At 45.5% G+C, this 27,341-nt stretch overlaps 1 protein-coding gene across 4 annotated transcripts in view; it reads right to left on the bottom strand.

The window, feature by feature from the left end:
- Positions 1 to 4,245: 4,245 nt before the first annotated feature.
- ADAMTS3 (ADAM metallopeptidase with thrombospondin type 1 motif 3) overlaps positions 4,246 to 27,341 on the bottom strand; it is a 175,210-nt gene continuing 152,114 nt past the window's right edge. For all 4 annotated transcript variants that reach the window (XM_053256803.1, XM_053256804.1, XM_053256805.1 and 1 more), the window contains 6 exons: positions 26,950 to 27,113; positions 23,854 to 24,019; positions 21,505 to 21,637; positions 20,009 to 20,216; positions 17,957 to 18,074; positions 4,246 to 7,806 (listed from right to left, as the gene is read on the bottom strand). In XM_053256803.1, the coding sequence (XP_053112778.1) occupies positions 7,217 to 7,806; positions 17,957 to 18,074; positions 20,009 to 20,216; positions 21,505 to 21,637; positions 23,854 to 24,019; positions 26,950 to 27,113 (1,379 nt within the window). In that variant the 3' untranslated portion in view covers positions 4,246 to 7,216. The remainder of the gene's footprint in view (positions 7,807 to 17,956; positions 18,075 to 20,008; positions 20,217 to 21,504; positions 21,638 to 23,853; positions 24,020 to 26,949; positions 27,114 to 27,341) is intronic.

The following is a 27,341-nucleotide window of genomic DNA, read 5'->3' as shown; positions in this document are numbered from 1 at the left end:
CTTTCCCGAGTTCCTAATATAGCAGCAGCTAGGCCAGTAGGCTCTATTGGATTTATTTCCTAAATAAACTACTGTACTTGGCTTTGAATTCTAACTCCATGTCTCCAGACACACTAAACTGTGCTCTTCTCACTTGAGCACTTCTGCTGCAGGTGGGGCATATAAAAAAACACAACCTGATCCCTCCAGACTTGAACACCATCTTTTGGGTAACTTTGAGGGCCTATATGCATTGATAGTATACAACACCACCCATTTAAGGTCTTAAACATGATTCTTGACACACACCAGAGCAGTACAAGTGCGGCAGCAGCCTGGATGCCCTGGAGAGGGCGAAGCTGAACCGGGCCCTGCTAGATCTGCACAAGCTGGCAACAGAGAAGGGAGACCTCCATGTGAGTCATCACTGTCAAAAGCTAATGTGCTGTTGTATTTGGAGGCTGCCGTTTTATCAAGGCTATGAAGTGGAGTGCCCTGTGGCTAGCTCTTTGAATACTTGTGGTTCTTGCCTTCAAACCTGCATGGGAATCGGAAATGTTCCTCTTTCAAAACATAATGACTAGCTGCAAATATGCCCACTCAAGGGTTAAAAAAAACTCCTAATTTTTTCATATCTGATAGCTTTCTAGCATTAACACTCAAATCATTGGGCTTTGGAAATTTAGACTTGTTCAGGACCTTTGCCCATGAACTAACCTAAAACTACAGTTGCTCCTAATTAAGTGGAAGCACGTTGAAGGGCATTAATGCCACACTTATGAATACCCATCAGTAATTATTGGTTAACAATGCTTGTATATCACTCTTTCAAAACTGAGTGATTTACAAGAGTTAATACACTAAAAGAAAGCTATATAAAAAGCAAATAGACAAATGCATAAACTGGTAGATGAAACCTCTAGTGGAGAGGAGAGCTGGTCTTGTGGTAGCAAGCACGACTTGTCCCCTTAGCTAAGCAGGGTCTGCCCTGGTTGCATATGAATGGGAGACTAGAGGTGTGAGCACTGCAAGATATTCCCCTTAGGGGATGGAGCCTTCCCCGGCTTCTCCAAGATAGGGCTGAGACAGATTCCTGCCTGCAACCTTGGAGAAGCTGCTGCCAGTCTGTGAAGACAATACTGAGCTAGATAGACCAATGGTCTGACTCAGTATATGGCAGCTTCCTATGTTCCTATATTCCAATGTTAAAACCAGTTCAGATAATGAGTTGGGGACTAAGAGCTGAAATAAGTGTTGAAGACTGACTTAAACAACCAGTGTGTGGGCCTGTTAATCCTGGAATAAGAAACTCCACAAGCACAGTGTTAGCACGTATGTGTTCATCATTGCAAAATGCAATGAATCATCTGCAACCCATTACTACAAATACTTATATACTGCTCTTCAACCAAAGTTCTTAAATCGGTTTAAATAGAAGAATACATGGATAAGATGGACTCCATCATGGTTTTTAGAAACTGCCAAAGAGCCTACCAGATATAACAAAATAATAATGATATTAAAAAGCCTCCTTTAAAAAGGTGTGTTTTAAGATTTTTTTAAAAAAATACTGAGCGAGGGAGCATGGAGGAGCTCTTCAGGGAAGGCGTTCCAAAGTGGAGGGGCCACAACCGAAAAGGCCCTGTCTCTAGTCCCCGCCAAGTAGTTTGGATTAGGGATGTGCATGAATTGATTTTTTTATTCGATTTGTAGCGGAACCAAATCACCCCTGATTTGTTTTGGGTCTGAATCTGCCCCCCCTCACCGAATCACCCCAGATTCACTTTGTACCCAAATTTTCCAAATCTGAATCTATTCAGGGCAAAAAAGGGGTTCCGTGGGCAAAAGGTAGTGGAAGCTACCATCCACATTTAAAAGAAATTGGGCAAAGGGGTGATTTTAATTTTTCAAAGTTGGTGCATCTTTAAGATTTTCCCCATAGGGAATAATGGTGATTTCAGCAGCCTTTTAACTCCACATAGCAGGCACCAGGGTGGCCCAGAGTGGGTTGTGGTGGGTGGTAGTGCCCAATCGGTGCAAGAAAGCTACCACCCATATTTCAAAGGAATTGGGCAAAGGGGTGGTTTCCCCCCCATTTTTTAAAAAGTTGGCATGTCTTTGTGGCAGATTTGGGGCAGAAGAGTTGGTCAGGTGGTAGTGCCCCAAAGGGTGCCTGCTACCACCAAGATTTCAAAGAAATTGGTGAAAGGGGTGATTTATTTTTTTTGAAGTTGGCGCATCTTTAAGCTTTCCCCCATAGGGAATAATGGGGGATTTCAGCAGCCCCATAACTCTATTTGAGGGGCACCAGGGTGGCCCAGAGCAGGTTGTGGTGTAATGCACATAGGGTGCCAACCACTTCCCAAATGACAAGCCCATGGGGCACTGGGTTTTGTTATTTTCAATGTCTGAGGTGTTCTGAGAGTAGATTCTCTGTTAGGAAATGAGAGTGGATTATTCTTTCTAAGTTCTTTCATCATCTTGCACCAAAGAAGATTATGAATAAACCAAGATGAGCAGTGATAGTGGATTTTAACTTAATGTTTTTTAAATCACCCCCTTTACCCAATTTCTTTGAAATTTGGGTGGTAGCTTCCGCCCATTGGGCACTACCACCCAACCGACTTTGGCCACAAAATGGAGGTCCAAGTTTTTCAGGTCTGAATCTGGGGTGATTTGTTTTACACCCGAATCTGGGCAATTAAGCACAGGAGTGTTTTGTTCTGTCTACAAATCACCTATTTCAGCTAGATTCCAATACAAATCTTTTTGTACCTAAATCAATTCGCACATCCCTAGTTGGGATGAAACTTTGAGCTTGGCTACAAATTATTTCATCTAGTCTCATCAAAAGCTTCAAGAACAGAAGTTAAGTGTGATGCATATGTACATGGGGCAGAGCTGCAGTCCTAAATGTTCTCATATGAGTGAGAGAGCCTGGCTACGAGTTCAATCTATCACATCAAAACTAGCCACATGGAAGCCAGATTCCAACTGTTGAGGAATCTGCAGCTCTTCTAGAAACAGCCTGAAAAGCTGGAGAAGATTGTGCGCAAATCTATAAGGAAGCAGGACACTGGACACCTTCCTCCATCGGTATGTTGTTTCTCTCTAGTTATCTTCACTCTCTTTAGTGGCAAATAGCCTTGCTCCGTGCCTCCCCAACTCCTAGAGAAAACCAGCCATGACAGAGAAAAATGAGCAAAGAAAAGCAATGGGTGAAAAAAGGCAACCACCCCCTCCTGCTTCCCCGAATTTTGGTTACCAGTCCCTTTCAGCTTTTCCTGCCCGTTCTCAACAGAACTTCAGACTTCTCAGCTACCAGAGGCCTGGTTTACACGTTGCTATGTTTGATGTGTTCAGAGGCTGACATGAGCTGCTGTTTCATTTCTTTATTTATGTCTATGTAAACTGCTTTGGGAACTTTTGTTGAAAGCCATATTTGTATTTGCAGCCCCCCGGCAAGGGCAGGAGTGTAGTGGCTCAGGTCTGCATGATGCCTTCAGTGTTCTTGCCTGGAAGGCTCCTTTGCACCGTGAAGGGGGAGGAGGGGAAGTGATTTTCGTGTCTTTCCCTTCCCTCCAACAGCCCTTTCCACTTTATAAACATGTTCCTGAGGGCTGTGCGACCCACAGGATCATATTTATGCCAGTGGAAAGGGCTTTTGTGGCGAGATTAGATATGCAGTAATCACTCCACCTCTCTTTCTGTCCACTGCTGAAGGCTCCTCCCAGGTCAGCAGGCCTCTGCAGTTCTCCTTCCACCACTGAAGGGCTGTGGATCAGGTCAGTCAAGGTAACATGTCAGTAGACCTTAGTCAGTAGGTAACTTGTCATTTCCACAGTTTGGCACCAAAATGTCAAACAGTGAAATTCAAAGTGGTTTCAGAGTGACACCTGAGGGAAAACATCTGAGAATATTCAAAGGTAGCCAACCAGGTTTCCATGAGACAAGGGAAATGCAAAATGAATGAAAATGAGTTTCATCTCAAGATGAAACTTCTAAGGATCTTCTACAAGAGAATCCCAATGAGTGTATAGAAGACAAGTGATTTTTTCAGTTTCTGCACATCTCCCTCTCTCTGTGTGTGTACACACACACACACACACACACACACACACACACACACACAGCGGGAGGTGTGCAGAAACCCACTGGAAAGATCCACTTGTTATATGTATTTGTTCTACGTTACACTGAGGAATATGGCCACTATTTCAGTGTAAATATTCAGTACACAAGATACTAGCATGGAAAACGACAACAAACTTTTAATAAATAGCTTTATTTTTCATTCCTATATACAAGTATTTTACAGCAAAATCCAGAAGAGAGAGAGAGAGAGCTTGCCAGACAGAAATGGTGGACAAGTTGGATAGTGACGGACATGGCTAATGACTGATTGACACACCACCAGAATCAAAGTCCTCTCTCATCTTGGACTTGATTAGAAACCAAAGTTCATTTTCGGCCCTTGCCACATCTACCTGTCATCAGCTGTGCCTACTCTAGTTGGGAGATGCTCTTTGGCTCGACAAATGACAAACAGGCCATTTAGAAATTAAAAAATGTTGCCTTATCCTCATGAACATTACAGTACTTCTGCCATATTCAATGGGTACAATACAACAAGCAGGAGGGTCTCTTGCGCCCTACTGAAAAGAATAGGAATTGCCCAGTGTGGTTTTGTATAAAGCCAGTTCCTTGTGTGAGCACACGTAGCTGCCGTAGACTGGCTCAGATCACCAGTCCCTCTAGCTCAGCATTGCCTACCCTGACTGGCAGTGAGGAGAGAGGAGAGCTGGTCTTGTGGTAGCAAGCATGACTTGTCCCCATAGCTAAGCAGAGTCTGCCCTGGTTGCATTTGAATGGGAAACTTGATGTGTGAGCACGGCAAGATATTCCCCTCAGGGGATGAAGCCGCTCTGGGAAGAGCAGAAGGTTTCAAGTTCCCTCCCTGGCAGCTTCTCCAAGATAGGGCTGAGAGAGACTCCTGCCTGCAACCTTGGAGAAGCCGCTGCCAGTCTGTGAAGACAATACTGAGCTAGATAGACCAATGGTCTGACTCAGTATATGGCAATTTCCTATGTTGAGTCCCCAGATTCATTGATCTCAAGCAGAGGTCTTTTCCAACCCCATTAGCGGAGATCTTCTAACTAGGAGTGCCAAGGATTGAACTGGGACCTTTTGCATGCAAAACATTTTAATTATTTACTCTGCTATCCCACCTTTCTTCCATGAAACCTAAGGCAGCATATGTGGGGTTTCCACAGACGTCCATTCAGGCACTGACCAGCCCAGCCCTACTTAGTCTTAGGATATTCTGCATCATGTGCTTGCGGACCATGTGCCTCTGTTTGTTAGGGAGATATGTTCCTCTCCCCATACAGTTTTACACAACTCCCATTCATTTCAATGAGACGCACTACTAATAGGTCCTGGTGGGATGCCCCTGTTTAGCTTCTTCAGCTTTTGCACTAGGTTCTCAGCCTCAGGCTCTGATTACATCTGCTGCTTTGCGTGCTGCAGGGGGATAAACTTACCTGTTTGCAAAGAGATTCAACATGGTGTGGGGCAACCCAGTATTGGTGTCACTGGTGCTGGCAGTGGCTCACACACTATGCACAGTGTTCTTCTACAGGTGTTTTGCACACCAGGAGCACTGCTGTGCATGCTGCACAAAGGTTGAAACTGTGCAAGAGAATTTCACAATTGCACCGCCACTGGAAATAATGGCTGTGCAACTGTGCAATTCTCTTGTGCAATTCCAGCAATTGTGCAACACACACTCTAGCACAACTTGCACTTGGGAGATGCTGCAGGGTGCAAAACACCTGTGGAACTCTGCAAGACATGTTAAACACTGCACATGGTATCTGCTGGTGACTGGCTGGTTATGGGATTGGCAGTGAAACTTGTACTGCAGTGACAATGATGTAGGCCTTCTGCATATCCCACGTACCAGACACCCTCTGGACAGCGCTGACGGAGGCAAAGCGTCAGGCAAAAGAAGAAGGCACTGCTAATCTAGATCTCTGTGGAGCCCCATTAAGTATAGGCTGGAGCATTAGCCTGGGTGGTTTTCTCAGAGGTACAGAGTTAGTTTCCCCTTAGCTTTCAGTACATTTCAGCAACCCTGAACATTGCCCTAAGCGGCGCAAATGAATCACCTCAAGCCTTGTACATTTTGTACTTCCTCACTTCCCAAGCTGTGCGTTGCATGGCTGAGATTAAACCCAAATGCCCTCGGAAGGACATACAAATGGGAGATTATCTGTCACGAAAATGCTAGTCACTGGGATCCAAAGAGCTGTAGGCAGACTTTCCACTGGCATTTGGGGGCTTCTGACTCACACCCCTCTGCTCCTCATTGCAGTACTTTGTGCCCCCTGAAAAGCAACTTCAGATCCAGCAGGGCTGCCCTTGTGTAAAGTCTGTGAGCATTCTGGAGCAGTTCGGAAAGCGCTGAAGGGGAGTAAGAAACCCCCAAAGCCCCCATGGATGCAGAGAAGCACTAGACCCCATGCATCGAAGCACACAAGCATGTTCAGTGGGCTTGTTCGACCCCAGCCAATGAAGATGTTCATGGAATGGAAATAAGGCAGAACTGAATGGTAGGCACCTAAACATGATCCTGAAATGCAAAGGTCTGTAAACAAATGGCTGAGCAACACAAAACTCTGAAAAATAATACTGACTTTTCCCAATAATATACACTATGTACACAACAGCTGCAAACCTGAATCTCATTATATCATTTGTTTATAGAGATAAATTAGCAATACAATTCCTATGGACTCCATTGTTCCACAGTAAAAAACAACAACACATTTCATCCAAGTGTAAACTTTGGTACATCTGGCTGCCTTCCCCCTCCTCACTCTGGAGGAAAACACAATTCCTTTCTTTTTTCAGTGACTTGTGGCCAGGGGGCAGGGGCGGGGGGAGAGCAGTTGATGTGCAACACCAATTTCCTTGCTTTCTTGATCATGTAGCTTTGGTGTTTCCCTTCAAAGCACCCAAGAGAATCAGATATTCGGGGGTGGTGGGAGGAGGAGGAGGAGGAGGGAAGCCACTGGAAAGTGAGCCCGCACTTGTGTCTTCTTTAGAGCCGATGACCTCTCAAGGGTCTTGCATCTGGAGAGTTTGCATGCACCGTGGTACCTGGAGCAAAGTAATGAGACAAATGTTCCACTCCTGGGAACTCCCTCCCCCCACTCCTTTTTTGCTCTATGTTTCATCTCTCCACAGTGGAAGGCCTCGGAGGCTGCGGCCGGTCAACTGGCTTCTCAGTCTTCCTTGAGGTTCTGTGTGGAGCAGGGACACCAGCTGAACTATGGTTATATGCCACAGCAGGACCAATATCTAACAAGGCTGAAGAATTGTGAATCACAAGATGTCCACTTTTAGTAGGCAGTTGAGAGGGCACTGTAATGGGCCTGGAAGTCTTATTCCTTGCTTGGTTCTGAACTCTCCTCTGGGCTGGGTCAGCCACTCTGGCCCTGCCGTAGGTTTGAGGAGTAAGTGCATGTGAGTCTTTCTCTATAGAGGACATCCTGCCCAAGGAACCTCGTCTCTCCGGGATGGTCTCAGAGCGAAGAGGGACTAAAGAAGTCGGAGCTACCCAAGTCTTGGGTGGGTGGCCAGGGTTGGCAATCATGTCCTCTTCTGCGGTTTCTGCGGCTTCGCTTAGGAAAGCGGGTGGGAGAGTGCTGCTACGTTTGCTGCAAGATTCACAGCACAGCTTTTTGTAGCCTGGGATGGAGCAGTAGCGAGCAAGCACCTCCATCTGGCAGAAGATAGACTTGTCTCCCAGGCAAGGTTCATCTGCAAGACAAAACCCAGCGCAAGTTCAGTGAGGTCTTGTTGAGAAACATGGAATCCCTCAGCAAGACTCTTTGGCATGTATCTTTTGCACACCAGTCAGTACATGTATACTGTCATGCTCTCGGTATGGCCATGCTAACTGGGCAAAGAGGCACCTTTTAACGTGGTGATTTTCTTTAGTAAGTAGGGGGAGAGCAACTGGCCCTCTCCACCCCCAGCACAGCATCCCTCCAGTGGCTGTTGTTGGTATCTTGCCTTATGTTTCTTTTTTAGACTGTGAGTCGATTGGGGACAGGGAGCCATCTGATTTATTTGTTCTTTCTCCGTGTAAACCGTCCTGAGCCATTTTTGGAAGGGTGGTATAGAAATCAAATCAAATCAAAATCAAATCATCCACCAGGAGATTGAGGTGGCCTCAGAGCTTTCAGCCGAGGGAGCTTTGAGGCTTACAGGCAGGGCTTGTTCCTTTCACCAGCCCTGCCCTACTGTTGCTACCCCCAAAGCTCAGTAAGAGTCCCAGGGCTATTTCCACACCAAGCCCTCCTGTTGGACTGGCCCCTCATCATTGGCCAGCCCTTCCCTATATAGCTCCTGACAGCTGGGGCAAGTCTCGCGAGATCTTGCCTTGAGATCTTGTGAGAGCCTCTCATGGTCCTGTGAAGCTACACTCTCTGTTGATAACGAGGCAACATCTCCCTGCTGGGGCCAGCGTGAACGCTTCTAGGTGGGACTACTGATGTCTACTTCTTCCCCCACCAAATAAGGTCCCCCCCCGCTAGATCTGTGAAGTGGAAGCCCTGATATGAAGCTTGCCGCAATTACCTGCAGTGATCAGCTCCACCTCGGGGGTTCCTCTACTCATACATGCTAACAGATAAGAACTGGGGCCAAACTCTAAAGCCATACTTAGATTATGAGATTAGGTGCAGTTTCAGCACAATCATGTTTCAACTCTAGCTTGATTCAGACATTTTCCAAAAGCCCTGCTTAGCTGTGCACAGCGGGGCAAAGTCCCACCATGTGTCTCACCCACATGCCCAGCCACTCACGGTTACGATGGGGGTCTGAAGAGGGAATAATGGATATGCCTACCATCATCGGGAGAGCTCTTCCCTCTTCAGACAAGCCCCATCATGACCATGAGCGGTGGGGCATATGGATGAGTGATGTGGCAGGGCTTGGGATTTCTTCCCCCTTCACCCCCACTGTATATGGCTGCTACAGTGGGGCTTTTGGATAACGTCTGAAGGAGGCTTTTGCCAGACTCAAAAACTCAACTTTTATCCTTAGTGCTAAGTTGATGACTGTCCATTTTACTTGACCAGATAACAGGGGTACAAGGTCCTAAAAATGATCTGTGATCCATTAATTAGAGAGAGGTGAGTAGTTTCCTTCTTGTTCAATACTGTCTGCACCGACACGCAGCAGCTGTCCATGAAAGGGGTCTCTCTGATCCCTCCCTGAATATTCCGGATTGAACCTGGGACGTTTTGCATGTAAAGCTGGTGAATTACCATTGAGCTATAGCCACTCCCCAATATCTATGAAGCAGCTTTAGACTGATTCAGATTCTTGGTCCATTTAGCTGGATATTATCTACATTGATTGGTGGCAGCTTTCCAGGAGTGGGACCTTTCCCAGCCCTACCTGCAGATGCCAGAGAGCGAACCTGGGACCGTCTGCATGCAAAGGATGTGCTTGACCAGTGAGCTACACCCTTCCTACAACAACTGGAGGCAGCAGCAGGTGGAGACTGATGAGAAGGGGATAGGAGCTTAGTCCTCCCCTGGTGGCTGTGTGAAGTTCTTTCGGGAAGGCCATGTAAAATGTGTCTTTTCGTGAAGTGCTCTAAGCTAAACATTAAGGCTTTTAAAGTTGAAGTCTACCTTGGGAGGATCAGCTCCTTCAGAACTGGCTGAAGCCAGATTAGAAAGGCATTAAAAATCCCATCTGAACATCGCTGTATTTGTTTGAAAAACAATATGCACAGCATGTTGCTGCTGAGATCATCGGAGAACTATTACAAAGTGGCCACATTTGTGTTCAAGTCAAGCAGCCACTACAAGACCCGCCACAAGAGCAACATACTTCCTTGGATTTTCCCTTCCCCACAAATTATCTAGCACCCTCCACTCTGCTTGCTGTATTTAAGGGGGATGTTCCAATGTGGATTTTATTTCATGATTTGCAGGAGAGCAACTGGGCACCTTCCTGTAAACACACCTTTTAAAACTTTGTTTAAAGGTCTTCAGCTCCAGTATTTAGATGTGCATCTGTATCTATCTATCTATCAATTAAATGCCTTATAATGGAGATGTTTTCCAAGACGGTTCACATTAATAAAAATAGCAACAAGTACCATAACATGTATTTGCTTACACAGTAGTCAAAGGCCATTACAACCAAGTGTAACAGGAAATGATATTAAGAATAATCAAAATCAGATCTTGAAAACAGTAGGAAGCAACAGCTAAAATCTAAAGCAGCAGCATGAAATCTGTAGGGGTGTGCACGGAACCGCAGAACTGCGGTCCGGCACTGGGGTGGGGGGTTCCTTTAAGAGTGGGGGGAGGGCTTACTAACCCCTCCCACCGCTTTTCCCCTCCAGCGCCCATAGTTCTGTTAATGATTGGGGTGGCAGGATACCTCCCTGCCGCCCTTTCTTACATTTTGCTGCTGCTGCTGGCTATGCTCCAAAAGGCTTCAATAAGCCTGTAGCACGCGCTTCACGTCTCCACGACATGTGAGTTCACTTTAAAAATGAACACAGGTACAGTCATTCCCACAAACACGTGTACACATGTACAGCATGTCCGAGTCAGGCTATGGTGTCATTTGCAAGTGTGTGCTGGGAGGAAAATGGCAGTTCCTGGGGGATCACTGCTGCCACAATGTGGGGGGTGGCAAAAAGGTCAGAATGTAGTGCAGTTCCACTCCCCTAGCATGCTGCCCCCCTACAACCAAGCTGAAGAGTTGTGGGAGAACTTCCGTTTCAGCCGGGAACCTCAGAGAACTTTGAATTGTACTTGGAAACAGATGGGGAAACTCGTGAAGCTGTTTGAAAACTGGCGTGTTCTCACTGACTGCTCTCATCCTGCGCTTTAGCTGCCATATTCTCAAGCAATGGTAGTTTCTGAGTAATATCAAAGGTAGCTCCACATACGACATTGCGGTGGACTAGCCTGAATATACAAATGCACTTACTTACCTTCTTTAATTAGTTAGAACAGAGGTTAAAACAAATGGATACAAAAGCATACGTTAGCATGTTTTTATTAAAGATCAAGCATTATCAGAACAATATACTACTTAAAAGTCTGGCTAAAAATGTTTGCCATAAGCCAAAGAACAAAGTCTCTCTGCTACATGTGTGTTTCTACGGCTAGCTACAACTCCCTTTTCTGCTCAAAGTCTTTGCTGAGAAGTAAACACTGAGCTCTGACAAGAAGGTCAGATGGTTCACATAACAGGTGGGTGTTCTTCTACTACCTCTTTATCCAATACACCGAAAAACAGGAGTTTTCCCAATATTGGCCAGCTACTATCACAGAAAGCACAGGGTGGAAACTGCTAGTGGTGCCATCAGTGTACCTATGGATACATTCTTTGGTAGGATCCCTGAATTTAAGTCCCCAGCAAAGATGGGATACTCCTAACGTGGCCCTGGACTATTTTATTTAGGAGGCAATCCACAATCTGCTCATGCTAGCACAGGGGTTCCCAAACTTTACAGCTCCCATCTTCCTGAACCACAACGGCCTTTAGTCTGATGGGAGATGGAGTCCAATAATACCTGGGGACCTGAGGTTAGGAATCCCTGTGATGCTAGCAGAGTTTTTCTTATAATGGGACTACTAGAGTGAATGGTTTTGCAGATGGCAGTAATTATCTAACCTACTTCCTGGGCCAACTAGAGGTCGTAGGCTTAGGACTGAGGTCCAGTCCTCACAGGTAAGATAAGTAGACAAGGAAGAAATGCACACAGTCAATAACTGTGTCCTACCCAGGTTTGGGAGCTGTGTGTGCTCCCAATTTTCGGTTGTGTGGAAGCAAGGTAGGAGGGGAACTTGAGTAGAAGTGATTGTGTGGAAGCAAGGTAGGAGGAAAACCTGGGTAGCTTCTCCTCCTACCATACAATCACTTCTCCCCACTTCTCTTAGCTAGCTTCGAAAGTAAAGTAAAGTGTGCTTTCAAGTCAATTTCGACTCCTGGACCCCACAGAGCCCTGTGGTTTTCTTTGGTAGAATACAGGAGAGGTTTACCATTTATTTATTCATTTGATTTCTATATCACCCTTCCAAAACTGGCTAAGGGCGGTTTACGTTACCATTGCCTCCTTCTGCGTAGTATGAAATGATGCCTTTTAGCATCTTCCTATATTGCTGCTGTCTGATACAGGTGTTTCCCATAGTCTGGGAAACATACCAGTGGGGATTTGAAGCGGCAACCTTCTATTTGTTAGTCTAGCTTCCCCCCCCGCTGTGCCACTTTTACACAACCGAAAATTGGGAGCACGCACAGCTCTCAAACCTGGGTAGGGCACAGTTTTTGACTGTGTGCACGACTTCCTTGTCTCCTTATCTTACCTGTGAGGACTGGAGCTCAGTCCTAAGCCTACTTATGGGACATAAGTTTCTGTGAGCCCAAAAGAGCATATTTCCAAGACCATGGGATTGGGGGAGCGAAAAGAACACTGAGATAAGAATCCCAAAGCCAAAGGATTAGTGGAATACTAATAATGATGATGACAATAATTATTATAGTAATGCAAAAAAGCACATTAATGGCAGAATAAAGGTCCACGGCTTTTTATTGCTGGAATTCTGACTAATTATAGGGAAATTAAATCAAACTTTAACCCCAAAGAACAGTTTGTTCTCTCCTTTTATGCAGTTCTATTTCTGTTGATGTTCTAAGGAATAGCTGTATACAACATAGTCTCTGCGTACTTTGATCCCATTGACCCCGGCATTTGGATGCAAACTCTCCTCCCCCTCCCATTTCACAATTCAGATACAATGTCAAGGTAATGCTCTAAAAAGTTACTAAACATTTTAAAAAGCATAAACTAGCTTCTTATCTACTCTCTAAAAGCAAGCGGAATGTGGAGGGTAGTATATTTCTGGTTGTGACTTTCTGGCTCATTATGGAGAGGCAATTGCAAAGGCGCTTGTTTCAGATAACTGGCAAAACATCCTGATGGTGATTAAATTTCTGTTTCACTTGTTACTGGAAAAATCTTGATATGTTCAGTTAAATAACTGTTTTGTTCTGAGGCAAAAATAAAAGTATCCATCTTGCTAAATTTTGTCAGACCAGGAGAGAGCGGGAGGGGGAGAGAATTTGGATGGTATTGCAGTTCTGGAAAGGGTTGTTGTTGTTGTTGTTTTTTAACCTTGTCCTGGTGCTATTTTCTTTATCTGAACTTTGTGGGGGAACATTTCTTCTCGTGGGGGAACATCTGCAGATACCCAAATATGGTGCATGCAGCTTTTCCCCCTGAGGCAAAGAGCAGCTCTGGAGGGACAATTCAGTTCAGGAAAATGGTATGGGAGAAAAAGCACTGGAAAATCCTCTGCTGCATCATGGCCACAATCTGAACCGAAGGTAGGGAGGGTGTGAAGGGATGAGGCCCAAACTTCTTTTTGTAAATAAGCCCCTATATTACTGCACTGATATTCCTAAAACTCTTCTTTTTGTAAATAGGACTGAATGTGTAACTTGCCTTGCAAAGAAAACTGGCAGGGTTTGGCCGTTGTACCTTAGTTGCACTTTGAGAATATCAGTTTAACAGTTTGGTTTGGGAGGGAAGGGAAGTTTTGAAAAACAGAGGAAATTTTGAGTTACACTGATTGGGTTGTTTGAAAAAAAATGTTGGAACAAAATCAGAGGAATTGGGGGAACATTGCTGGAGACCTGGAGAGCAAGGTACAGTGCTTTATTTCTGCCTCCTTCCCACTTTTTTTTTTAGCCCTTTTTGTGTGTGTGTAGGAACCTAACACCTGGATAGGGGCAAGGTTTTGTTATTTGCGGTTTCCGTATTTGCACCTATAGGTGAGAACAGAACCCCCAAGGATAACGAAGGCCACCTGTATTCACATAGTGCTTTTAAGGTGTTTGGAGAACCTCGCATATATTTCCTCAACAATCTTTGCAACAGCCCTGTAAGGTTAGCCAACATTATTATCCCCATAGTGTAGGTAGAAAGGTTAAGGTTGAGTGATGGGGACTTGTCTGTGGTATTATTTATTTCTTTTAAATATTTATACCCTGCCCCTCCAGTGAACTACTGCTTGGGGCAGCTCACAAAATTAGGAGAACAGATAAAAAAAATACAAAACTAATAAAAAGCATATTTAACGGCAATATAAAATTAACAGAAACCAGATTTAAAAGTAGTCGGTTTAAAGTTAAAATGTTTTTTAAAACCCACCAGATATGAGCTGCAGACAAAATATTAAAAGGCCTCTCTAAAAAGATGGGTCTTGAACTGATTTTTAAACAGCAGCAAAAGATCCATCGTCACGTAATGAGTGTACGGCGAATAAGAGTTTTAAAAAACTTGTTTAGTATGATCAGGGACTTGTTTTGGAGCAGGGACTTCTTGGCTCATAGCTCACACTTGCAGCCATTGCATTATACTTCCTCCCAAGGTGAATTTGAAAGGTCTCGTGAAGGTAAAACATCTGTAGCAATTTCAGATGTGAATATTTGGCTGCACACATCTAGAATACAGCTAAATGATAACAGCTACTGTCAAAACACAAATCTTTGCACAAATGTCTTCATTCCATCCATTCTGCCAATTGCACTTTCATTATAGTTCATGAACTTCTTGAGAAGCCTGATGCAGCAAAATCTGGTTGTAGAACCTAAGGTGATAGAGAAGGTTAGAGAATTGCATCCCTTCCACTCCAGGTGGAAGGGATGCAATTTTCAACTGCTCCCCAATGTAAAACATTATCGAGAATTGGAAAAAATCTAGGTTCCGGTCCTACGGAACTGGGGGTGGTGGTTCGGTTCGATCCCGAAACCACGGACCGGACCGCTGGACTGGTCTGCACATCCCTAATTCAGACATTATGCTGTATGAGAGTACAGATGTCTGTACATTTGTTTGAGTGAATGAATGTACCATTTAAAAAGTGGACCTGGATACAGGGCCTTCAAATGCATGAAACAGACAGGAAGTGTACTTGTGTACCTGCCTTCAACATAATATGTGAATGACTGTACCAAGGTACAGATCTGTACCTGTGTATACTGTTCACTTGTTATATGAGTGTTGAATCCACACAACATGTGAATGGGCTTAGTGTCAGTCACAAATAACAAAAAGTCACCACATGTTTGTTGTGAATTGTACTTAAAAAAATCACCCATTCATTTGATGGATGTTCCAGACATTTGGAAAGATCAGACAAGTGCTTGTGTGCAAAGATTTGTTTCTTTTAAAACTTCTACTTTTTTCTATGTTTGGCGACATCAGTACCAACTCCTGAGTTGGGCACTCACAAGTTCCTGGCTTTGTTGCTTTTTAGGTGAACTGTGCACAACCTATCCACCCACTTGGTATTCAGTATGTGGGCTCTGGGATCCTTTGGCTGGTTTCCATGGTAAACAACCTTCTTCTTACATTTGGCTATCTGCCTCATAGAAGCTGAGGGAGAAAGATGCAAGAAAGTGCTTTGGACTTGCAAAAAATGTCTTGGTTAGTTGCTCAACGATACCTTGAATGGAAGCAGACGTTAAGCTGGAGCACAAGAGTGGCTTCACTTCACCTCTACCCTACATCTAGAAAGAAAGCATCTTCTATCCCAAAGAGATTCACAGGAACATGCCATTTGACAGAAGAGAAAACTTCCGTGCCATTCACATCTTCATATCACAGGCAAGCCTTTGCTTCCCTCTTGTGTCCAAAGGATTGCAAAACACCTCACACTTCAGAAACAACAACAACAATGTTGCATGGAAGCTGTATCTTGTTCAGGGCCTTTTAATGCAACCAGTTATCCTAGGAACATATAATCCCTAAATTCATTTTAACTTCTGTTTTCTCTACAAGTCCAAAATGCATATTAGTGCTCTGGTAATCTGAAACTGTGAGGAGTTTTGCTTTTTTGCAAGGATGAGAGCAGGCCAAGGTCTTTTTATTCACAGGCCTATTGCCTCCTGCAAATCCACAGCATCCTTTTCCACACTAGAAACCCAGCTGGCATTGTGGCCTATTAGGTTTTGTGGCCGCCTTTTGAAAGCTGCCTTCAATGCCTCTCCAACAGCCAAACTCACCAAGAATTTAAAAGACAAAATAGTGCTTCTTCCTGTGATGAAAGATACACTTTAAAAAAGCAAGATGTCATCAGCAGTTCAAAACATAACTCAGTGGCTACTGTGTATAAAATGTCTTCTTAGCACTTCTCAGTGTCCATGTGTAATCTACAAGTGCATGACATGTTAAAGATGTATATCCATAAATACGTACAAGAACAGGAAAAAGCACTGCTGGATCAAGCAAAAGAGCATCTAGTCAAACATCCTGCTTAGCACATTGACCAGCCAGAGAACTCTAAGGAACCCACAAGCAGGAAGTTAAGGCATGACCCCCTCTCACTTTTGTTCCCCTGCAACTGGGATTCAAAGGCATACTAGCTAACATCCCAACGAATGAAGCATTTGCATGACAAAGTTGTGGGGTTGTGCACTGCCCAGGGATGTTTTTGTAAGGGGCAGTATAGAAATGTAAAAAATAAAAAGTAATAAAAACTTGCGCATCCATAGGATAATCGGCCTTTGTTGCTGGGCCTTCGGTGTGAGACTGAGGTCTGGGGGGAAGTTATGCTCAAGGTCCTCCAGTTTTAGTTTTTTCTTTAGTTTTTGTTTCTTAGTGGTTTGTGCCAGGCTACTCACAGGGATGTGTCTGGGCTCTCTTGTTAAGGATGGAGCAGGGGGCGCATTCATTGGGATTGGGGAGGCTATTTCAGTAGTGGTGGGGAATAGAAGATCAGGTGATGGTAGGCCAGCAAGCCGTTACAGGGGAAGGGAATCCAGTAATCTAATTACTGTTTCCCCTGCCCTGTCAGTTCTCAGGCCTCAGGAATAGTTCCAACTCCCCACTGAACCTAGCCATGCTCCTTTGTAATGCCTGGTCGGTTCCAAATAAGATTGAAGTCATCTGTGATTTGATTGTGGATGAAGGAGCCAGCCTGGCTTGTATAACTGAGACCTAGTTTGGGGGAGGCTAGGGATCCTGTGTGGGCCCAACATCTTCCTCCAGGGTACTCTGTTGCTAAGCAGGTTAGGTGAAGTGTGCAGGGTGTGTGCGTGTGTGTGTGTAGTCGCTGTGGTCCATAAGAATAACATCTCCTTTACCAGGATCCCTATGAGTGAAGGGACTTATTTTGAATGTGCTGGGGATTCGGGACAGATTGGGGATTCTGTTGATTGAGGATTCTGTTGATAGGGGATTCTACCACCAACCCCACCACCTAACAGACTCCCTAAATGAGCTGAGGGAGCTGGTCGCTGCTGGAGTCACCTAGGCTTTTGGTGTTGGGTGATTTCAACATCCACTTTGGGACTGGCTTATCTGGGGCTGCTCAGGAGTTCATAGTGGCCATGACAACTATGGGCACATTCCAATTAGTCCTAGAACTTATGTTTGCTGCTGGTCGATGTGGTCTTATTCTTGGATCAGGGGAGTGTTCTGTGGGTGGGGTCTCCTGTAGTTTCCCCATTGCCAGTGAATGAACCTGGGACATTCTACATGTAAGCATGCAGATGCTCTTCCACTGAGGTATGGCCCCATTCCCTAAGGGAAACATCTTACAGACATCAAGAGATATTATTTTCCTCCTACCTTGCTTCCACACAATCACTTCTACCCAGGTTTTCCTCTTGCTTTCACACAACTGAAAACTGGGAACACACACAGCTCCCAAACCAAGGCAGAACACAGTTTTTGCCTTTGTGGATGATCTCAACTTTTTTTTTTTTTTTGAAAAGCAGTATAAAAATATTTTCAACAACAATAATCAACTCTCTCTCTCCCTGAAATCAACTGGGTGAGAACACACTTAGCTAAGGCCATACCCTTCATTTCACAAACTAGATATCCCATCCCAATTCAGCTAGGAGGCAACATTTTACCTACCATTACAGGGAGCAAGCTTGCAAACCCTCAAGGATTCTGGCTTTTCTCCATCACACTGGTCGCCAGCACGACATAAGACCTGCCTGGATTCAGTTCCCTCACCACAGGTCACAGAACACTATGGAGAAAAGCAACAAGGCAGTTTGCTGGAGATTAGCTTTAAACACAAGCAACATGGTCTAGTTAGAAGCCAGATATGCTTCCATGTGTGCATCCATGGACTGAGGTTACTAACTTTGGGTCGCCAGATGTTGCTGGATTACAACTCCCATCATGCCCAGACACAATGGCTGAAGACCACTGTGGCTGGAGATGACGGGAGTTGTAGTCCAACAACATCTAGAGACCAAAGGCTGGGAACCCCTGCCCTAGATGGATGAGTAACGAATATAATATTCCATCTCTCCAACTCTGATGCTGGAGTTGTTCTTTTTAAAAAGCTGAAATCCTGTCAGTCTGCTATTTGGGAGTAATTTGATGCTGCTGCTCCTGCTCCTTCTTCTCCACCTGAAAGCTTGTTGGTTTTTCTTTTAGTCTTTTCCCAAACAGGGCAGCTGTGTGCGCAATTGGAACCTTTTGTCAACTTCTTGTTCTTCCTGACTCAGCCCAAATGAGGAAACACACAACATCATGAACAAAGCTTTAGATAATAAAGAAGCATGCTCCCTATGGGCTCAGCTGGACTGAATCAAGGAGCTATTGCTATTCCATTCATCCTCTATTACCTTTGCTTCTCCCATTTCCTGAGGGCATGGACCTACTGCTTTGTGTATTGCTATGCTATAAAGCACCATGTCCATTGACAGTGCTGCAGAAATAAATACACAATAACAAATAGCAGTGTGCATTCATTTAGTGATGAATGGAAAATTGAACCAAATTGGAGCCTATTGGTCCAATTTACAAAGAGGGCCTATAGGGCCATTCATATCCTGTTCATTGGCAGGATAAAGCTCTCCTTTTAGCTGCCCACTGTGGAATGCTTTTTTCCTTGCTTGTAAACTTTTCAGAGTAGTACTAGAACACTTAGGCTGCGCTACTCTTTTACCCTTACAGGTTTAGTTAGTTGTCTCCCTACTAGAATTTAGATACTGTTCTGGTGTGCTTCTAATCAGAGTTAGGGGTGTGCACAGAACTGGTTTTGCTGGTTCCAAACTGGATTTGAATCAGCCTGCTCTGGTTCCGGTTGAACCGGACCCGGTCGGAATGGTTCGAACCAGTTTGCAGACCGGTTTGGGGATCTACTGGTAAAGAGGAATTTGGTGAGGATTTCCTCTTTAAGTGGCAGGGAAGCTTCCCTAAGGCTAGAGAAGGGACAGGAGGGGAGTCAGGGGTACTTAATTTTCGGCAGAGGCAGCAGTGCCTCCCCGCCATCCCTGCCGGCTTCCCCCAGAGTAGCCTGGGCTAGTGGCCTTCTCCAGCACATTCTAGATATCTCCGTGCATGCGTGTTGCAATGCAAAACTTGTGTGCGCTCTGTGAGTGCAGTTTGTTCCAGCCATAGGGAACAATGGGGAAACTCAAAACACCCCATTGTTCCCCATGGGTAGCTCCTAGGGACACCAAGGTGACTTGTGTGGTAGGACATGATTGGTGCTACCTATCACCCAACCCACAAAATAAATAGGCAAGTGGGTGACTTTTGACACATTGTTAACCTTTCCTCAGAACCCCTCTAGGATCCAACAGGGTTTTGGGAAAAGGTGTTTGTTTGTTTTAAAAGTAAAAATCACCTGTTTGCCCATTTCGTTTTTGGACTGGGTGGTAGATAGTACCTATCATGCCCTACCACGCAACCCATTTGGGTGGACCTAGGAGCTACCCATGGGGAACAATGGGGTGTTTTGAGTTCTGCATTTCCCCCTATGGCCGGAAAACTTGAAACACTCAAAACATTTTGAGTCTGTTTCATTGAAACAGCTGGCTTGGCTGCCGTTTTGACAAAATGTTTTAACCATTTTGTATTTCATTTTGAGTTCAAAACAACACACAAAATCCGTTTTGTGCAGATACCTATGGGTGATCAAAGGGAGAAGGCGTTACTGATGCTTACCGGACTCCAGGGCCAGGTTTTCCACTGAGCAGGGCATGGAGTCCTGTTACAGTGCCTACGGCTCTCAGGCCGATCCCCGCTGCAGTACTTGAAATGGACTGAGCGGTTCGCCCCATCGTGAAGCGGCTGAATGCAACGCACCGTTCGGATCTGATAACCGGAAACCCCACAGGTTTTGGTGCAGTGCTCCCATTCTTCTGTGACCCAGCTGTGTGGAACAGAATGAGAAGAGCTGTTAAATTGTTTATAGAGTAATCAGCCAGAGCGACTTCCTTGCATGCATACACAAATACTTGATGGTCTTTGAACTATCGAGTTCTCTGATGGAAAAGTTCTGCAGATTAGGTAAAGAAAGAGTGTTTTAATAATGCATACCAAGAGTAGAAACCAATTTGAAACAGAAAATGGATAGAAAATCTGTAATGTAGACATAACCTTGCAAATCATGGTGTCTGGCTCAGCAGGCTGAAGCTGTGTGAGTGTAATTTCCTTTCCTTTCCAGCTGCTAAAGGGGAGTGAGTTGGATGGAGGTGGAGGTACTGTAAGCTCCAGCAATTATAGCAAACATTTCTCTGTGCCACTTAGCAAAGGGCACTAAGACCTTGTGATATCAGTCTGGGTAAACGAAAATGTGGTCCCCTAACTTGTAGCTACCAAAGGGTGCTATATGACCACAGAACTTTGCTTCCTCAGCCCACCAGTAATTTCACCCCCACCCTCAAAATCTTCCAAATGACCCATTCCACTTTTGCTGCTTGCAGTTGAAGTAGTGAAGTAGTTGTCAGGGGCATCTCATTTCAGCCCTAATTTTTCATTCCAAAGTGATCCCTGTGAGACATGGAAATTTAGCTTGGGTCTGGATGAAATTGCCATCATCAACACATGGAGGCTGTTCACATGAGCAGCCCTACCCAGCCTTGGGCAGCCCTACTTGGGTAGGGCTGCTCATGTGAAGTGTTGGGATTGAGGCTGATCCCGATGCTCTCTCCCTAGGTAGCCTAGGATTCTTACCTGGCCTTTTACCTCGGGGCACCCTTTTACCCAGGTCTGCCATTGTCAGCCTGAGCAGACATATAGTCGGGCACCTAGAATGTCCAGCTTGAGAGGAAATTCCTCAATGCACCACGCTCATTGTGTGGTGTATTTAGGGATCTCTGGAGGCTGGGATGCATTTTCGTGGCCTCCAGATGGCCATGTGGTTCCCAGGAGAGGTGCTTGTGTGGGCACCCAAGATGCACGGCCAGGGAAGGTTAGCTCAATCTTGCCTTTCCCCCTGTGCCCTTCCTGCTGGCTACAATGGTTGTGGGAATGACCTTATTTTGTGCTTCTCATTGGCTGGCATCATGGAGAGTTATATAACTGTCTAAAAGCAAGGCTGCTACTGATTCAGGCTGCCTGGCATTCTACCAACAGCTGACTCTGTGCTTGGCTGGGTTTGGCTTCTCAACCCCACATGGGTGGTCCCAAGAAGACGTTGCAAACCTGCATGTACTTACAATGGCTGTGTGCATTCCTGAAGGTTGCACATCCTGCGGATGGGCTTTGGCTTCTTGCTGGCTTCACAGAAGCTGCGGTGAACCATTTTGCCATCACTCTTCCTACGGCACCCATATTTAGTGTACTGGAAACCTGGAAAAACAATAGCGCACATGTTGGGTGGGAGGAAAAAAACATGTTACTTGGCATTTGCAATATTCCCCACCAAAAGCAGACATGCAAATCACTTTTATCATTTATTTATTTAACACATTTATATATTGCACATTATATACTGCCCCAAACTTCCATCTCTGGGCAGTTTACAATGAAATAACAAACTAAAATGTTAAACATTAAAACAATTTAAAACAATCCACAGATTCTACACATCTAATTAAAAGCTTGGCTGAATAAATATGCCCGGAGGGTCCTTTTGAAAGCTATCAGAGATGGGGAGGCTCTTATTTCTGTAGGGAGTGCATTCCTAAGTCTCAGGGCAGCAATAGAGAAGACCTGTCCCTGAACAGCCAGCAGACAAGCTGGTGGCAACTGCAGACAGACCTCCCTGGATAATCTCAATAGGAAGCAGGGCTCATAACAGAGAAAGCATTCTCTTAAATACTCTTCAAAAATACAAGATACACATTTGAATCCTGGAAGCAGAAAAAAAAACCCATTCCTAAATATGGGCATAACTTATTTTCCAGCTTCATGAAATTTATTCTGAGCGTAAATTTGGGGATCCTTTGGTGCAAGTTTCATTTTATTGCAGAATACATAGAACAATGTTTGAGGCCTTGTGACTTAATATCCAAAGTTGAGAAACCCAAATTCATAAATCACTTGAGGCTGGTTTGGGGGACACCTTCCTGGCCCTTGCGATTAGAAAGGGGACATGTTGAGGGTGTGCCGGTTGTGGCATTCTTTGTAGACATCCAAAGGAGCAAGTGTGGAGGGGCCATTTACATGTGCAGCCTCCAATATGTATTAAAGGGATGTGCTGGAATGGTGAGTAGGGGTGAGTCCGATCCAGTCCGGCGGCCATTCTAAGGAATGGCCGAACTGCCAGACCGGTTCGGCCCTTGCTGGTCCGGGTCCGGGTGGGGGGTATAACTTTAAGGGCGGGAGGGCTTTCTTACCCCTCCCGCCTCTTCGCCCCCTCCAGCGCCCGTATTTAACTGAATAACGGGGCGCTGGAAACCAGCTGCCCCCGCCCCCGCTGCCGCCCCCCCGAGCAGATTTACATGCAAAGGTACCCATACCCCTGCCGCCGCCGTCGCCCGCCCGCCAGCCAGCCCTCCCTCCCTCCCTCCCTCCCAGCTGCCTGCCCGCCCGAGTCCTTACCCAATGCTTTAGGAGAAAATGAGAGGAGCTACCGAACAGAGCTCCTCTCGTTAGGAAGGCCTCCAGCAGACTGAAGGCGCTTTGCGTGCGCACGCATGTGCGCGCTGCAAAGGACGCCGATCGCCGGAGGCCTGGTCTTCCCGCCGGGAAAAGGCCGGGTAGACCGGGCCTCCAGTGATCGGGTGGGCGGGCGGGCAGCTGGGAGGGAGGGAGGGAGGGAGGGCTGGCTGGCTGGCAGGCGGGCGACGGCGGCAGGGGTATGGGTACCTTTGCATGTAAATCTGTTTGGGGGGGGGGGAGCGGCGGCAGCGGCTGGTTTCCAGCGCCCCGTTATTCAGTTAAATACAGGCGCTGGAGGGGGTGAAGAGGCGGGAGGGGTAAGAAAGCCCTCCCGCCCTAAAAGAAAGGGCCCCCCTTCGGTGCCGGTCCGGACTGGTCCGGACCGTGCACATCTCTAATGGTGAGGAGAGGAGAGCTGGTCTTGGTAGCAACCATGACTTGTCCCCTGAGCTAAGCAGGATCCACCCTGGTTGCATATGAATGGGAGACTTGATGTGTGAGCACTGCAAGACATTCCCCTCAGGGGATGAAGCCACTCTGGGAAGAGCAGAAGGTTCTGAGTTCCCTCCCTGGCTTCTCCAAGATAGGTCTGAGAGAGATTCCTGCCCGCAACCTTGGAGAAGCCACTGCCAGTCTGTGAAGACAATACTGAGCTAGATGGACCAATGGTCTGACTCAGTATATGGCAGCTTCCTATGTTTCTATGTAATGGTGTCACAACATCCATGGAAGACATCACAACAAACACACTCTTGGCCTGTCCCCTTTGTAATAACAAGTGTGGGCAAGGTATTGTCCAGACTGGGCCTCTGTGTCCGAACTGGGGAAAAACACACACACACACACAACACACACACACACACACACACACACACACACACACACACACACACTCCTTTATACCCTTGTTTTACTCCCCACTCCTACCCAGTACATTATTAACAAGCACCATAAAGTCATACCTCCTCCACAAGGCTTGGAACATTGAGACCAACTCTTCAAAGCCCACTCAAATGTGTCGAGCTCCTCTTGAAGTACGTTGTTGCTATTGACATTAGGTACTGAATCCTCATGGATTATATATTTGTAAGTCAGGCTAGATTCGGTGTCATTGTCCTGAGGAATGATCTGTGACAGAACAAGCACAAAATGCACATGGTCAGTCCTGAACAAAGCATCCTTTCTCCACCATTAGGAATGTAAAAGAGAGACCATGAGCCCAGTATAGGCTTATAGGCATAATGGAAGCCCAGTATAATAATCCCTTAACAGATGAATATCTGACTGAAGGCTTTAAGAGGGGTTTGGATAACTTCATGGAGGAGAGGTCTATCATTGGCTACTAGTCGGAGGGCTATAGGCCACCTCCAGCCTCAAAGGTAGGATGCCTCTGAGTACCAGTTGCAAGGGAGTAACAGCAGGAGAGAGGGCATGCCCTCTACTCCTGCCTGTAGGCTCCCAGTGGCATCTGGTGGGCCACTGTGTGAAACAGGACTAAATGTGCCTTGGGCCTGATCTAGCAGGGCTGTTCTTATGATGGGGATCATAACTGCCCTGATATTGCTAGCCCTTTTCTGATTTGATTTGTGGTGGCTGTTCTCTATTCATGGTAGCTTATTCTGCTGACTTCATTGGGTTTCGCTTCCTAGCCTGTGGTTGTCTGGAGTACAATCTGGAAAATGCATTGGTTTTCCATGTGTCCCAAATCTAACATGTACAATGAAAAGGTATGAATGGGGAACCCCATTTGTTACCCATTTGGCATTTGGAAGCAGAGGGGTTCTCTGGTGGACCCAGAAGTTTCTGCACAGCTACTTCCTGTCAGCCACCATTTTATTTTCCCACAATTATCTGGGCTCAGCATCAGTCTGTCACATTTGGTGTGTGTGTGTGGGGGGGGAGATGGTGGCCATCCTAAATATATGATAGCCCTGAGTCACACCCTGTCTCAGGCTGACTTGGCATCTGCTGTATTATGGGAAATGAAAATGTTGGTCATCAGGGGGTTGCTGGGAAGAAGACGTCCATTGCCTTCTTCAGGTGGCAGCATGAATGAGAGCGTGGGTGGTGGGAGCTTAAAAAGAAGAAATACTGTTACGCATGAGCATTAAGACATTCAGAAATGGGTACTGAAGTGAACCAAGCCATCAAAAACAAATGGTATACCAAAATAGATTTTGTTCCTTGTACATCCCTCCTTTATTTGTCTCTGTTAACTGGGCAAAGAGACACCTTTTAAAGTGGCAATTCTCTTCATATTCAGGGGGAGAGCAACTGCCCCTATCCAGCCCCAGCACAACATCCCTCTAGTGGCTGTTGCTGGTGTCTCACTTATGTTTCTTTTTTAGATTGTGAGCCCTTTGGAGAAACAGAACCATCCACTTATTCTTTTTTTTAGGTAAACTGCTTTGTGAACTTTTTGTTGAAAGGTGGTATATAAATAATAAAAAAATAATAATAGTAATAGTTTCCACTTTATTTCAAGCTATGAACCCTAACACTTGCATATGAAAATATTCTGAAATGGCAAATTTATTTAGTTATCATATTTATATACCACCTGATATTTGTATCTCTAGGCAGTGTATATAATTTAAAACAATAAAATATAAAGCAGAGTAAAAACAAATAAACCAATTTCACAGAATAAAAAAGTTAAAACAATTTCATAGGATAAAAACAAACAATTTAAAATTAATTTCAGTAAAAAGCCTGAGAAATCAGGAATGTCTTGAGTGCCTTCCTAAAAGCAATCAGAGATGGAGATGCTATTATTTTGACAGGGAGCCTATTCCAAAGCCTCAAGCCACAGAGAAGGCGGGGTCCCGAGCTGCCACCAAAGGAGCTGGTTGCAACCAGTCATCCCCAGATGATCTTAATAGGCAGCAGGGTTCATGGCAAGAAATGTGCTCTTTTTTAAAGTACCCTGAGCCCTTGAGCGCTTTATAGGTAATAACCAGCACTTTGTATTTTGCACAGAAACATAGCAGCAGCCAATGCAGTTCTTTTTAAAGATTCTTAAGTCACTGAAAACATCACAGTGAGTGACTGATGGCTCCAGGTTCAAATTCAAGGGGAGGGTGCACATACTAGCCCCCTTAAACAACTCCATTGGATGTGAATTTGTGTTAGAAATGCGGGGAAAAGTACTGCTTCTTTGCTGCCCACACTGCCAGAGCACAGATCTTCAAATGTGTTCTATGTAGTGATCTACTGGATTCAGGCTGAGTCTTCCTCCACTTGCGCTCTAGTTGTCTACCTCACTGCTTCAGCTACTGTAGTTCATCCCAAAACCAGGGGGCTAATTTTGAATCAGGTTGGAGAGGACTTAGGAGTGATTGTGTCTAGTGCTCTAGTGAGTTCATTATTCCTTGTTTGCACCAGAGCATCAACAGAATCACTAGTAGAGCTAACTGTAAAACCTTCCAAGGCTTCTTGGAATCCTATTGGATCCAATAACCTTCTTGGGTGGAGCAACCTAAGAGGTCCTTCATCCCTGTAGAGGTGCGTTGTGGTTACAAGAATAACCATAACCAAAAGGTGGTTTGTCCATGACAACAGGGAGATGACAGGAGTCCCCACTCATAGAACACCATCCTGATCAGAGCAAGAGACCAAATTGAGCATGTGACCAGCATTGTGTATCGGTCCAAAGACCCCTTGGGATAGGTCCATAGTCATCATGGCTGCTATGAATTCCTAAGCCGTTCCCAACAAAATCATGAAGTCCTCCCCACCAAAAATGAACATTCAAGTCCACTAACAACAACAACCTGGGCAACTCCAATGCTAACTTTGCAGGCAGTTCTGTCAGCTCAGTTAAGGACTCCGTTGGGCAGCGGGGCGATCGGTACACCAACTGAAGTCCCAGTCTATCTTTGATTCCTAGTCTTAGGTACATACATTCAATATAGGCCAGTTCCCTGACAGGGATCCTGGTAAGGGAGATGGTATTCTTATAGACGACAGCCACTCCACTCCCCTGCCCACATCCTTTCACCTGCTCCACCATGGAGTATCCAACCAGGAGAACCTGGGACCACTTGAGCATGACTTACCAGCACAACAACTGCATCATGCAAAGGCCCATCTGTATGAAGAGTTTCAATTTCATCTTCTATGTGGTACTCCCACTCGATGCCCAGGTCAATGAAGGAACGAGAGCTGGATCCCTCCCCTTTGCTGTTCAGAATATAGTGGCCTGTTGCTTGGTTCTTAACAGCTAAAAGAAGCAAAACCATTGATGGATGATCAACCTTTGTCATCAAAGTTGGCCGGCAGCAATCTTTCCCCCCTCAAAGCTGGCACAAAGTATGTCACCCAGTATGCTGTTAGGCTTTCATCTCACATCTCTGTGATGCCAGGAACCCTGTGAAGCCTGGATTCTGCTTTGCTGATGACCTACTTCATTTTCTCTGCTGCTACTATTTAACGTAAGTTTGTTTCAGGA

The sequence above is a fragment of the Hemicordylus capensis genome, chromosome 5 (genome assembly GCF_027244095.1).
Source record: "Hemicordylus capensis ecotype Gifberg chromosome 5, rHemCap1.1.pri, whole genome shotgun sequence".
Lineage (NCBI taxonomy): Eukaryota > Metazoa > Chordata > Lepidosauria > Squamata > Cordylidae > Hemicordylus > Hemicordylus capensis.
Note: the sequence above shows the minus strand (reverse complement) of the source record. Positions and strands in the feature narration are given on the sequence as shown.